At 42.0% G+C, this 14146-nt stretch overlaps 1 protein-coding gene across 1 annotated transcript in view; it reads left to right on the forward strand.

Moving 5' to 3' along the window:
- LOC139253819 (low-density lipoprotein receptor-related protein 1-like) overlaps nt 1-14146 on the forward strand; it is a 2398725-nt gene that overhangs the window by 1297307 nt on the left and 1087272 nt on the right. Inside the window, exons 23-26 of the mRNA XM_070873585.1 lie at nt 2091-2291; nt 6176-6421; nt 6514-6711; nt 9493-9697. Coding sequence (XP_070729686.1) covers nt 2091-2291; nt 6176-6421; nt 6514-6711; nt 9493-9697 — 850 coding nt within the window. The remainder of the gene's footprint in view (nt 1-2090; nt 2292-6175; nt 6422-6513; nt 6712-9492; nt 9698-14146) is intronic.

Raw genomic sequence — 14146 nt, forward strand, 5'->3', positions numbered from 1 at the left:
ATTAGGTTAAAAAAGTACTTAATTTATATTTTGTTTTATCATAGTCTCAGTTTATCAGTATCGGTGTAACCTGTATCCTTTGGTAAGCACATGAAAAGTGCATTAACTACGCTTCCTGTCCTGGTGGGTTTGTATGATTGACAGATGGAGGGAAACAATAATAAGTTTGTACTCTGACATTGTCCCTGAACCAGATTTTCTCACTTCACTTTCAGCAGCTTCTGTGTACAACAGGATGAAAAAGTATTAAGTCAACTATATTAAAACAATTTTCTGACAACACTTCTTAACTCGTACTATGCAATCGGTTGCATCGAGTGTTGCGGAGATACCTAGTAGTGAGGATGTGCAGTTGCAGGGATAGGGTTGCAGATGGCGCTTTGGCATACAACATTATGTGTCTTCTACAACCAATAGGTATCACAGACATCATCATCATAGGCAGTCCCTCGGAATCGAGGAAGACTTGCTTCCACTCCTGAAGTGGTGGCAGAACAGTCCAATACGAGAGCCACAGACTCTGTCACACGTGGGACAGATAGTCGTTGAGGGTAGGGGTGGGTGGGACTGGTTTGCCGCACGCTCTTTCCACTGCCTGCGCTTGATTTCTGCATGCTCTCGGCGTTCAGACTCGAGGTGCTTAGCGCCTTCTCGGAGGCACATCCTCCACTTAGGACGGTCTTGGGCCAGGGACTCCCAGGTGTCAGTGGGGATGTCGCACTTTATCAGGGAGGCTTTGAGGGTGTCCTTGTAATGTTTCCACTGCTCATCTTTGGCTCATTTGCCATGAAGGAGCTCCGAGTAGAACACTTGCTTTGGGAGTCCCGTGTCTGGCATGCGAACTATGTGGCCTGCCCAGCGGAGCTGATCGAGTGTGGTCAGTGCTTCAATGCTGCGGATGTTGGCCTGGACGAAGACGCTGATGTCGGTGCACCTGTCCTCCCAGGGGATTTGTGGAATCTTGCGGAGACATCGTTGGTGATATTTCTCCAGCGACTTGAGGTGTCTGCTGTACATGATCCATGTCTCTGAGCCATACAGGAGGGCAGGTATTACTACAGCCCTGTCGACATGGAGCTTGGTGGCAGTTTTGAGGGCCTGTTCTTCAAACACTCTTTTCGTCCGTTGGCCGAAAGCTGCAATGGTGCACTGGAGGCGGTGTTGGATCTCATCGTTGATGCCTGCTTTTGTTGATAGGAGGCTTCTGAGATATGGGAAGTGGTCCACGGTGTCCAGTGCCACGCCGTGGATCTTGATGACTGGGCGGCAGTGCTGTGCGGTGAGGACAGAGGCTGGTGGAGGACCTTTGTCTTACGGATGTTTAGTATAAGGCCTATGCTTTCGTATACCTCAGTAAATACATTGACTGTGTCCTGGAGATCAGCCTCTGTATGTGCGCAGATGCAGGCATCGTCCATGTACTGTAGCTCGACGACAGAGGTTGGGGTGGTCTTGGACCTGTCTAGAGACGGCGCATGTTGAACAGTTTCCCACTGATTCCCACTGATTCCACTCCAGCGGGGAGCTTGTTGACTGCGAGGTGGAGCATGGTGGCGAGAAAGATTGAGAAGAGGGTTGGGACGATGACGCAGCCCTGCTTAACCCCGGTCCGGATGTAGATTTGGTCTGTGATAGATCCGTTGGACTTCCACAGCAAACAGTTATCACGGTTATTACAGGTATAACAGGTAGTGCATAGTATTTGCTGACCCACCCAGTGATTTTAAATGTAATGGTGCTGCTGTGTCTACACACACACAAAAATACATTTTAGTCTATTTCTTACTGTGGTTTGTGTTTTTTTTTAAATCATCAAACTCCTACATGACACTGACTATTGCATTTTTGTGACAAAGTCTCGTCAAAAAGTTAAAAAACATTATGATAACATGTTTTCTTCACCTAAGCGACTATGGTGATATTTTTGGCACATATTGAAGACCTAAAAGCCCAATAATAAATAACAACTTTGAAATTACAGTACATACATTTGGAGAATAAAAATGAGGCCCATACTGTACCGTTCTGAAGCAATCTCTTGAACAGTTTTGAACAGATGATATAGACCCTTTATATTTTGTCCTTCAAAGGAAGATGTATCAATATGACTTGGCTCTGTGATGGAGAAAGTGACTGTGAAGACCACTCGGATGAAGAGAACTGTGGAGCATTTGGTTGCAAACCACCAACCTATCCTTGTGCTGGGAATACCTCGATTTGCCTTCTGCCGGAAAAGTTTTGCAATGGGAAAGAAGAATGTCCAGATGGTGCCGATGAGAGTGCTCTTTGTGGTAGGCTCTTTGTGTTTGACATGCAAGTTTGTTTGAAACTGTTTGGTGCTGCATAGGATTACAAAATTGTTTTCCAATATTTTATTACCTTTTCAGGAAAGCAAAACATTTTGGCGTCAAATTTGAGCAACAGTGCCGGAAATCATCATGCAAACTATTTCTTGAGTAAAGTGGCACTTGTGGTGCTTGTGTCAATTAATAACAGCTGCAGAACCAAAGTTAATTGTTAAATGTGTAGTGCATGTGTGCATGTATATCTGACATCAAGAGATATATAAATTTAAGGACAGATTCAGAATGAAACCTTCATATAAATGATCGCTCATAAGTGAAAAGCTACCCAGATATGATGCGCTGGCTGTGAATGTGTTCATTTCTGAGATCTGAATCCAGATTAGCCCAGACAAATTAGATAGCAGTTTCTGTCTTTGGTACCTGTAAGGGTTTTACATGAAATGGGGAATCTCATTTCTGTTCCTATCAGGCTTGGTGCACAGTGTAAAGCTGACCCTAATTTGACACAATCACTCAGACAGAACACAATGCTGCAAGTCAGAAATGTCACATTAGTGCAGGTGGTATGCTCCTCCCAGGTTTGCCTAAGCCACATTATTGGGGTGGAATAGATGGAGCTTTACACAACTGCTGGCTGTATTACAGCATCAGTGGAGAGAACAGCTAAGCTAATGGCCCGTAATTTGCGATCAGTGGTGAAGCGACGTCAATCGCTGCTGACCTCGAAGAAAGCTGCCCACTGAGATCTTGTGACCTCTGTGGTAAGAATTTTAGCTTCCTTGATGTGAAATTAATTGTAGCACTATCAAAAGGGGAACTCCAGTGAAGAACAGCAGTGATGTCATCAAACTATCGAAGCAGCCAATCACTTAGAACTATTCTCTCAGACAGCAAACCAGGAAATGAAAAGCACTAATTCTCTTCATTTTAAAAAAATGCCACAGATAGTGAAATAAAGTTCACGACATACACGAGGTTAAGGTAAAAGCTGAAATATCTTGAACAAACTTTAAAAATAGATATTTTTTTAAATCTAGTAATTTTTATCACAATGGAGAAATTTGACAATCCGCAGATATAACATTAGTTTTACAGGGCCAGACTGGTTGTTTAGCAGTTAATACGCTGATAAAACCCCCAGTTACGCCTATTCCAACATGGCTTAAAATTTAATGGGGTGTTTAACAGCAATATTAGTGCGGAAAAGCTTTTTTTTCATTAGATCTACTGATTTCACTGATTGCCGTCTATGGGGAGGTCCACAGTGCAGCCTGTGGTGAATCAGAGATGGACCACTTCAGGATTTCCATGTTTAGCTGCGCATGCACTAAATCCTGAAGTTGCAGTTTCAGAATCCGGGTCACTGTTTCAAGTGTGGATCACTTGTTAGAACAGGAAGAATTTACACATGAATAACATTTAAAAAGAACCCCCCCACATGTACACACACACATACACACTTATGAACACACACATACATACACACACTCATACACACACACGTACATATTCTCTCTCTAGATGCATTTATTCTTTATGTAAAAACTAATGTTGAAGTGTATGACTAGAAGAATAAAGCAGAAAAAATGCAAATTTCAGACAAGGACGAGGCGTTAGGAAAAAAAAGTCCCCACAGGTTAGTACACATGTGATTCCCTGAAAAGGTAATTGATTTGAGGTCAGTTGACACCTTTAAAATGGGAGCTGATAGATATTTGTTGATGCGGGGGGAGGGAAGGATTAAGATTATAGAGATATTAACAGCACAAAAGGAGTTAGGGGAGGAACATAGGTGTTATTTAAAATAAGGAATTAACAGGTGGTGCAGGAATAGATATACACAGGTTGTGGATGGAGTGATCTTGATGGGCAGAGTGGACTTCCTGAGCTCCAGATTCTTTGATGGCATTCATCATCATAGGCAGTCCCTCGAGCAAGGATGACTTGCATCCACAAGAGTTCATAGATGTTTCAATGAAAGACACGATGTTCCAGTCCTGAACTCCAGTTGAGGGGGTGGAAGATGCCTGTGCGTGGATTTTTTTAACCTGTGGTGACCTTTGCGCACCAGCCACCACACGGGCCTGACAGAGCTAGGCCTTTATCCAGTGGCAAGGGTTGAACCAGGATGACTGGAGACCTGCTCTGCTGCATGGACCTAGTGCACACATACCGCAGTGTGGGCAGGCCCGTGCTACCTCTGGGCCCTCGGCTCTTCTGGGCCCCGTATCCTCATTCGCCTTTGTGAAGCTTCAACCCTATCTGTTTCCATCTGACTTGTTCCATTTCTGGTCATTTCTCTCCCTCTGTCTATCTCATTCTGCCCCTGTCTCTCTCTTTACTCCACCTTGCTACCCTTTCCTCATGCATCTTCTCCTTCCCTGCGTCAGTCTCACACCCTCGATGCACACAAAGTGAAGCAATTTTAAAGAGAAAGTAAGATGGGCATTTCATCCTGGTTTCTTCTGACTTGCAGCCTGAAATTTACAAACATTAACATGGCATTAACAGCAGTTCGTCTCACAGATAGAAATAAAAATCAAAAACAGTTCAGCAACAATGAGATTTAAGTTCAAATTTTTAAAAATGCTAATATATTGCTTGATTTGTATTGCTGATATTTATCTTCTTATCAAACATTGATCTTCATACCACTGATCAATGTTTGATAAGAAAATAAATATCACAAAAAAAAATACACAGTGAGTTGATCTGATCTGGAATGCACTGCCTGAAAGGGTGGTGGAAGTAGATTCAGCAGCAACCTTCAAAAGGGAATTGGATAAATCCTATAAGGAGAAACATTTGCAGGGATTAGGAGAAATAGCAGGGGTGTGCGGCTAATTGGATAGCTCTTTCAAAGAGCTGACACAAGTACGGTGGGCCGAATGGCCGCCTTCTGCACTGTAAAATTTTCTGATTCTATGATTGCCTCTTATCTTCAGACCACACTTAGCATCAAAAATGATATGTTTTACTAAAAAGTTAGATAGTGTGCTACAAACAAAATGTCTACTTCGATGAGTCTCCTTTGAAGTAAAAGATGGGTTATGTTCATTGAGATCTTCAAAACTAGAAATTGTTCCTGTTTTCTCCTTATAGTTAAGTAGTGCTATACTTGGATCTTTCAAATCTGTCATCTTCAACAAGCACTGCCAGAAATAATGAAATCTAATTACACGTGTCCAGGTGGTAGACCTTATCTGAGCACAAACTCAATTTGACATAAGCCGCTTAGCTTCCAGTTGTCTTTAATAACAAGAACATAAGAAATAGGAGGAGTAGGCCACCTGGCCCCTCGAGCCTGCTCTGCCATTGAATAAGATCATGGCTGAACTGATCATAGACTCAAGTCCTGCCCGCTCCCCATAACCATTTATTCCTTTATCGCTCACAAATCTGTCTATCTGCACCTTAAATATATTCAATGACCCAGCCTGCACAGCTCTCTGGGGCAGAGAATTCCAAAGATTTACAGCCGTCTGAGAGAAGAAATTCCTCCTCATCTTAGTTTTAAATGGGCGACTCTAATTCTGAGACTATGTCCCCTAGTTTTAGTGGAAATATCCTCTCTGCAAGCACCTTGTCGAGCCCCCTCTTATCTTAACCAATAAGGGAATAAAGGGTTATGGGGAGCGGGCAGGGAAGTGGATCTGAGTCCATGATCAGATCAGCCATGATTGTATTAAATAGTGGAGCATGCTCGAGGGGCCATATAGCCTACTCCTGCTTCTATTTCTTATGTTCTTATGTTCTTAATTATGTGCCCTCTTGGTGTGGCTGTAGCAAATTGTGTCATTTGTAAAAGGTATTTGATAACATTCGAAATGGTTGTTACTCTTAAATCAATTGGTTACTTTTGTTCACAGATGAGTGCTCTCTGAATAATGGAGGATGCAGTCACCACTGCACTTTTGTAACTGGCGAAGGCATCGTATGCTCTTGCCCTACAGGAATGCACCTGAGCTCAGACAAGAAAACCTGCATTGTCCTCGATTACTGTAGAAAACACCTCAAGTGCAGCCAAGTGTGTGAGCAACACAAGAAGACAATTAAGTGCTCATGTTATGAGGGCTGGATACTTGCACCCGATGGTGATAGTTGCATTAGTTTAGGTAGGTCATTTTTACCTTTAACTGCATAGTGTTTTCTTTTAACACTTATTTGAATTTACATAATAAACTCAGACATGTGTTTTCTTTGACAGATCCTTTTGAGCCATACATCATTTTTTCCATTCGTCATGAAATTCGAAGACTGGATCTTCACAAGCAGGACTATAACTTATTAGTCCCTGGCTTGAGGAACACTATTGCAATTGATTTCCATTTCAATCAGAGTTCTCTCTATTGGACTGATGTCGTGGAAGATAAAATTTACAAAGGAAAGCTCTCAGAAGTTGGAGGTATATATTTTATGGTACCACTTCTTTTATACAGTTGCTACATGTTCCCTATAAAAGCTGCATATCTAATATATGCCAAAATTAGCAACATTAAAGATTTCCTTCGGGCACTGTGTTAAAAACACTGTAAATATAGTGCAAGATTTTCCTGTAATTGCTAGTCCTAATGAAATAATGGGCCTGAAATTCCAGCCTCGCTGGGTCCGTACAGAATACGTACAGACCCCGTAAGGCCCCGCAAAGCCGGTTTTCGGCGCACAATGCGCATGCGCCGAAAACCGGCTTTTCAAATTTGTCAAGTTTTAGCTTGACAGAGCCAATGCATTTTGGCAGCCAGGACATTCGCTTGGGCGAGATTGCACTATTTGCCCATCTCTTGCTCAGCGAATATCCTTAAAACTCTTGCGCCTGGGGTAAAAGCAGGCACATAACCTACTCTTACCAGCGTAAGAGTTTTAAAACATATGAAAAACATATAAAAATAAAATTTAAAACCACATTTTTATGTTAAAAACCCTGTCCACTAAGGTAGGTTTATTTTAAAACCTAATTAAAACACATAGAAAAAAATATTTCGGATTTTTTTAACACGTTTCATTAACTTTAATTTAAATTAATGTTAAATATGTGAGTTTTTAAAAAAAATTTTACTAGTATCTGGGTGTTTGCGGTGGGGGGTGTTCTCATTCATAATAATGAGAATTCGTACTTACGGAGTTCCTATTATTATGAATGAGAATACTGTACCTTCATTGGCTGTCCAGTGCCTCGTCACTCCAACTTCTCCCTCCGCATCTCCAAAACGTGAACGCGCTCCGATGTGCTGGAGGGCGCAGGAGCAAAAGGTAGGTGCGGATCTTTTCTTTTACTTTCAGGCGAGCGCCCAGCAGGAAGCCAAGAACTGGGATTTCAGGCCCATTACACTTGTTCTTCAGAATGCTTTCATGATTATTGTAACAAATAGTGACCAGAGTAAATATCCCTCCTATTATTTCAAAATAGAAATGTGGCTTCAACACCATGTTTACCTATGCAAAACCTGCCCAATTCCATATATTGGATTCTTAAAATTTACAAGGTGGGTTCAGTCAATTTCACTTCAGTTTGTTTCATTTGATTTGAGATAGAAGCAAAGCTTGGATCCACAAACCCGATTAATACATGTGTACAAATAATTGTCTACTATGTTGTAGGATTAATATACCAGAAGAAAAGGGTCAAAGATTAGGATGTTAGAAGTAAGAAGCGGAGGTAGATTTTGTTTTTACCCAAAGCTAAGAGACTTCTGGGATAAGTTACCAGGGATGGTCACAAAGTGAAAAGTATAAATGGGTTCAAGAGCCAACAAGACATGTAACTGCAGGAAGAAGGGACATGATTAGGGTGACTGAGATGCAACAAAAAGAATTTGCTGGGCTTAGTAGCCTTTTGCTAGCTTAGTATATTCTGACATTAGTGAAAGATGAGAATGGAAATGCCAACCTGTGCTGCCTGAAAATATATCGTCAATGTTGAGTGCAGACTTTCTGTTTAGACAATACCGTCTCTAGAGTTAGTCTGCAGTGACATTTGTTCCAGTCATGGTGAGTTCTTACCCCACTTAAATCTAAGTCTTAGCTTTCAAAAGGATTGTATGCTCACTTTCCACCTCACCAACACATCTGTATAATTGATTGATAAGGTTAAAACTGAGTGCAGGTCATTTTGAAAGCTCAGCCACAGGAGTTCAGGCTTCAAAAGGCCAAATCTTGCTGCAAGCAAAATCTTGCAAATCAGAAATGAAAAAGCCAATCCCAAAGTTATACAATATGGTACAGTCCCTGCAGTAGTTGTAGTTTCAAAAATATGACCAGTGAAGTTAGCCACAAATATAATATCAGGTTTGCACACTTGAATCATAATTTTTGTGCTTATTTTAAAATTTTACTCGTTGTATTAAATAGCATCAGAATATCCAGATTAGAACAGGTTACGTATTTCATAAGGCTCGTTTTTCCCAAGTCCTGGAAAGATTCTCCAGTAGATTGTATATTTTTCCCCTTATTTTGCTCTGCTTTTTTTGCATATTTTCCAATGTTTTCACAGGTACAAATAAACCAGGTGTCAGTGCAGAAATATTGAAACTGTGAAGTATTATATTATTTTAACTGAGCTGACTGGGAAAGAGGTATAAATGAGGTGATTAGCCCACTAATGTTATACCCTTGCCTCGGAGTAAATACATAGCCTCCATTGGATGTGCTCGGCAGATTGCTGGGCTGAGATTGGGAGTCAATCATGTGAAGAATTCCATTGCTAGAAATGTCATTCCGGCACTCTTAACTTCATCAACATGCCGAATGAGTAGGTTGCTCATTCTAAGGATGTTAAAGTTATACTTAATTTCCTTTTTTTAACTTACATTGCTTTACCAGCTGGAGAAAAACAGCTGCACTAAGTATTGCTTAACATCTTCTAAGTGCCAAAATGAACAGAAGAATCAGTCATTTTCAAACCAGTTTATTTTTCCATTCATTGTGGGTTTGTTGGCTAACATCTTGCTACATGGGCAAAATGTTGCAAACGAAAGTTTTTGAATCCAACAAATATATAGAATATCAAACAGTCTAACTGCGCAAAATTGTGTAATGTATTTGTGGTTCAGTTTATTGGGTTGTTTTTTCAGATCGGTCAGTAGATTTTGTACAAGATGAACATGATTATGCCAATTATTACTGAGTTTAAAAAGAGAAAGAATGAACTAACCTTGATGTTTATGGAACGACATGATTGTTTTTTCAGCTGTAAGCAGTGTGGAAGTTATTGTACAGCACGGTCTAGACACTCCCGAAGGGCTAGCTGTGGACTGGATCGCAGAAAACATCTACTGGATAGACAGCAAAATGGAACAGATTGAAGTAGCAAAACTGGATGGCACCATGAGGACAACCCTAATTGCAGGTGCCATGGTGTATCCACGGGCCATTGCGTTGGATCCTCGATATGGGTTAGTTTGTAAATCTCATTTCATAGAAAACTGAAAAGAAAGTATTTCACTACATAATTTTTACTTTGCCTGTGAAACAGAGGGAACAAAGGAAAGTTGGTGGTACAAGCATTTCTATCTTTTCATTCATGCAGATATTTTGGAGGAATCTCCCTGCCAAAGTACCGCCAGGACACTCGGCAGGGAGTGGCACTTGGGTGGACCTCAGCATTGTCCAAGTTCGGGTCCATAATGCATTAAAATTACGTGTCAAAATCAGCTGCAATTAATATTGAGTGTTTGTTGTGTGGGTAAAATATTGCAAATAAAGGTATGAATCCATCAAAGATATAGGGGGCAGGTTTTCCGATGATTTGCCCTCCAGTTTTCGCTCTGGAGGAGCGGCAATAACGGCGGTGAGCTCTTCTGGGTGGGCGGTGAGCTTCCAGCGCCCAAAGGGGGTTTTCGGGGCCAATTTTGCGGGGGCACGGAGCAGCAACACCCCTGGTTGCGACACCGGCTCACTTTTTGAGTCCCGCCTGACCTATATGCCCCGTAGTGCGCTGTTCTGGGATCGCCTGTGAAAACGGGCAGTCCAACCTATACCGGCTGCAGGTAAGTAATGTCGTCCTCAGGTAAGAGTGATTGTTTTTTCTTTTCTATTTTTGCAATTTATGTTGTGGTGGGATGCGCTATGGATTGGGAATGTTTTTGGTGGGCTTTTTTTAAAGTTTTTTTTTCTCCCCAGGCCTCTCTTAGAGCACTCCCGGGCTGACACTTTAGCTCAGGATTTTCCCATGCTCAGCCAGCCTAGCACCCTAAGAGAGATTTACAATGCCTCCCTTAGGGCTCCGCCCCACACCTAGTGCCCAGCTGTCCTATTGTGATGACTGAGGTGCAAACTTTACCGCCATTACCGCCCTGAAATCAGCAAAGCTGAAAATCCAACCCTAGTGTTCAAGTTAAATTATGAATTTGTGATCATGTTTATTGGATTGTTTTTTCACTTCAGGAGGTTGTGCATAACGTGATCAGGATTATGCCAATTATTATTTTATTTGCTTGGCTAAAGATTATATGGATATTGTTGCACTGCACTGTCTGGGTGGTAATCTGGTTTTAAAATGGACGGGCAATTTGCTCTACCAGGCTACTTCTGCTCTGCCTGCGCAACAAAGTTTAAAAATTATCCTCTGTATGAAATCATGACATTTATCTAAATGACCTGCATGCGGTTTTTTCAGCTGTAAGCAGTGTAGAAATAATTCTGTTACGTGATTAAATAGCTCATTATTTTGATTCATTGATATTTTGAATAAGAACGCATGCTGCATTTAAAAAAAATTAATGACTTTGAGTGAATTTCTGTGCTGATCAAGGAGAAGGGTATGAGTGCTGGGGAATGGAACAATTCTCCTGGATTCCTCTTCTTTGAAGTAATTTCATATGGCCATTGGATGAAGGCAGATTAGGACTCAGCAACAGGGCCTCACATAAACGAGTAGCCATTTCGCAAACGTGGACATGAATCACACGTCAATAATGCACACTTGGAGAAGTAATGGAGGAAGAGAGGAAAAATTGATCAGACAAAATTGGTGAGAGAAAGATAAATTCATTTCATGGATCATTCTGACAACCAGCAGAGAAAGGATTGTTTCCATCAGTCAGAGTTTGACTGGAACCCAAGTCACTGAGATGAGAGACAGTGGTATAAATTTGTACAAAACCTCACTTACTCAACTGTACTTTCATAAATTTACAAATAGTTGATTCCTAAGATTAGTAAGAAAGCATCTGTGTCAGCGCCATCATCCATTCGCTCAATTAAATAACTCAATTAAATCTAGGACTTTGTTTATAGCTGGTGTGATAAATGGTAATTGTGCTGCCACCTAAAGTTGGGGACATTGTCTTGTGTGCAACATATTTGAAATAATAATGACCCGGATTTTATGGTGGGTATTGATGGCAAACTGTTGGCATTCGCTATCATTACCCTTCTGAAACTGACTAACTAAAAGCGGAAATCCTGAGGTTATGGTCAGTCATTCACTGCTCCGACACTGACTGCGCTGTGGACGCCTCCTCTCCCCCCGCACCCCCCCCATCGCTGGTAATCAGTGGAACTGACCAAAACTGTTACCAGCCCATTAAATGTTAAGTTTTGTTGGAATAGATGTAACTAGGGTTTTAACAGCATATTGACTGCTAAATAACCGTTCTGAAAAATTAATTTTAGATTTGTGGAATGTCGAATTTCTACATTGTGATAAAAATTACAAGATTTAAAAAATGTTTTTTTCAAAGTTTGTTCATGATATTTCAACTTCTACCTTAACCCCATGTGTATGTCTCAATTTATGTTACACTCTCTGTAACATTTTTTAAAATTGCAGATAATCAGTGCTTATCATTTCCTGGTTTGCTGTCTATGAGAATTCTTCAATGTGATTGGCTGCTGAGACAGTCTGATGACATCACTGCTGCACTACATTAAGGATAGCTTTTTGACAGCGTTACAATCAATTTCACGCCGAGGCATCTAAAGTTATTGCCACAGAGATCACGAGATCTCTGTAGGCAGCTTTCTTCGAGGTCAGCGGCGATTGCCGCCACTTCACTACTGACTGCAAATGAAAGGGCCAATAATTACATGTTCAGTCAGTATAATTTATTCATTAGGCATGAACTCTTTTCGTTGAGAGTGCACAGATAGATCACCCACTTGGGAACTGTTATGTATCTTTTCAAAGTTTGAGGTTTTCTTGTTGTTGTGTATAGCTGGAGTTCTGCCCTGCTAATGACTAGCCGCTGAACTATATTTATGGCAAGAGGAGTCTGTATAACAGGTACCAATGAGTTTTGGTACCCATCACATAAATCAAGCTATCCCAAAGCACTTTACAACTAATGAATCGTTTTGAAGTATGGTTGCTACTGTTATGTAGGTAAATGTGACAGCCTAACTTAGACACAGCGAGGCCACAACCAGCATTGAGATAAATGATGAGTTTTGGTTGAGAGATAAATGTGAGCCAGAACACCAGTAAAACTCTTCTGCACCCAGGATCTTTTGCATTCACACTGGGCCTTGATTTAATTCACACCCAAAATACAAACAGTATTCCATCAGTAATACATTAAATTGTCAGCCTAAATTATGTGCTCAACACCTGAAATGGGGCTTGAACCCAGAATCTGCTCAGACAGAGGTAAGTGTGTTACCACTGAACCGAGCTGACACTTTAGAACTTAGCACCTTTTGTTTTGCCACTTAGCACTGCTATAGAAAGAGGGAATGGATGTTGCACTGCTATGATTATGGTCTTCTTCTCCCCATAATCTGCTCTACCCTTAACTATGGTGTAATCAACAAAGTTTTTCTCATTGCTTTGTTTAAGTTGTGTTTTCATCCTATTGCCTGCCTGCTGTAGCTTACGAATGCTGTCCTAGCCGCACAGCACTGCCCTCCAGACATCAAGATCCACGGTGCAGCCCTGGACAAAGTGGACCACTTCCCTTATCTCGGGAGCCTCCTATCAACAAGAGCAGACATTGACGATGAGATCCAACACCGCCTCCAGTGCGCCAGTGCAGCCTTCGGCCGCCTGAGGAAAAGAATGTTTGAAGACCAGGCCCTCAAAGCTGTCATCAAGCTCATGGTCTACAGGACTGTAGTAATACCTGCCCTCCTGTATGGCTCAGAGATAAGGACCATGTACAGTAGACACCTCAAGTCACTGGAGAAATACCACCAGCGATTTCTCCGCAAGATCCCACAAATCCCCTGGGAGGACAGATGCATCAAGATTAGCGTCCTCGTCCAGGCCAACATCCCCAGCATTGAAACACTGACCACACTTGATCATGCCCGCTGGGCAGGCCACATAGTTCGATGCCTGACACAAGACTCCCAAAGCAAGTGCTCTACTCGGAACTCGCCCGTAGCAAACTAGCCAAAGGTGGGCAGAGGAAACGTTACAAGGACATCCTCAAAGTCTCCCTGATAAAGTGCGACATCCCCACAGACCCCTGGGAGTTCCTGGCCCAAGACCGCCCTAAGTGGAGGAAGTGCATCCGGGAAGGCGCTGAGCTCCTTGAGTATCGTCGCCGAGAGTATGCAGAAATCAAGCGTAGGCAGCGGAAGGAGTGTGCGGCAAACCAGACTCCCCTTCCCCTCAACTAATGTCTGTCCCACCTGTGACAGAGACTGTGGTTCTCGTATTGGACTGTACAGCCACCTAAGAACTCATGCTAAGAGTGGAAGCAAGTCTTCCTCGATTCCGAGGGACTGCCTATGATGACAATGTATGACATTATGAACATGACACTTAAAATAGTCAGGCAGCTGCTCATTTGGTGCCTGGTGTTAATGCAATACACAGTTACTAGGAGTTACAGATTGCACCTCTCTAGTCCGGGACTTTTTCACCTGGAAACATCCGTGGTTTGGCGTTAGTTGGGCCT

Source organism: Pristiophorus japonicus, chromosome 3 (assembly GCF_044704955.1).
Source record: "Pristiophorus japonicus isolate sPriJap1 chromosome 3, sPriJap1.hap1, whole genome shotgun sequence".
NCBI lineage: Eukaryota > Metazoa > Chordata > Chondrichthyes > Pristiophoridae > Pristiophorus > Pristiophorus japonicus.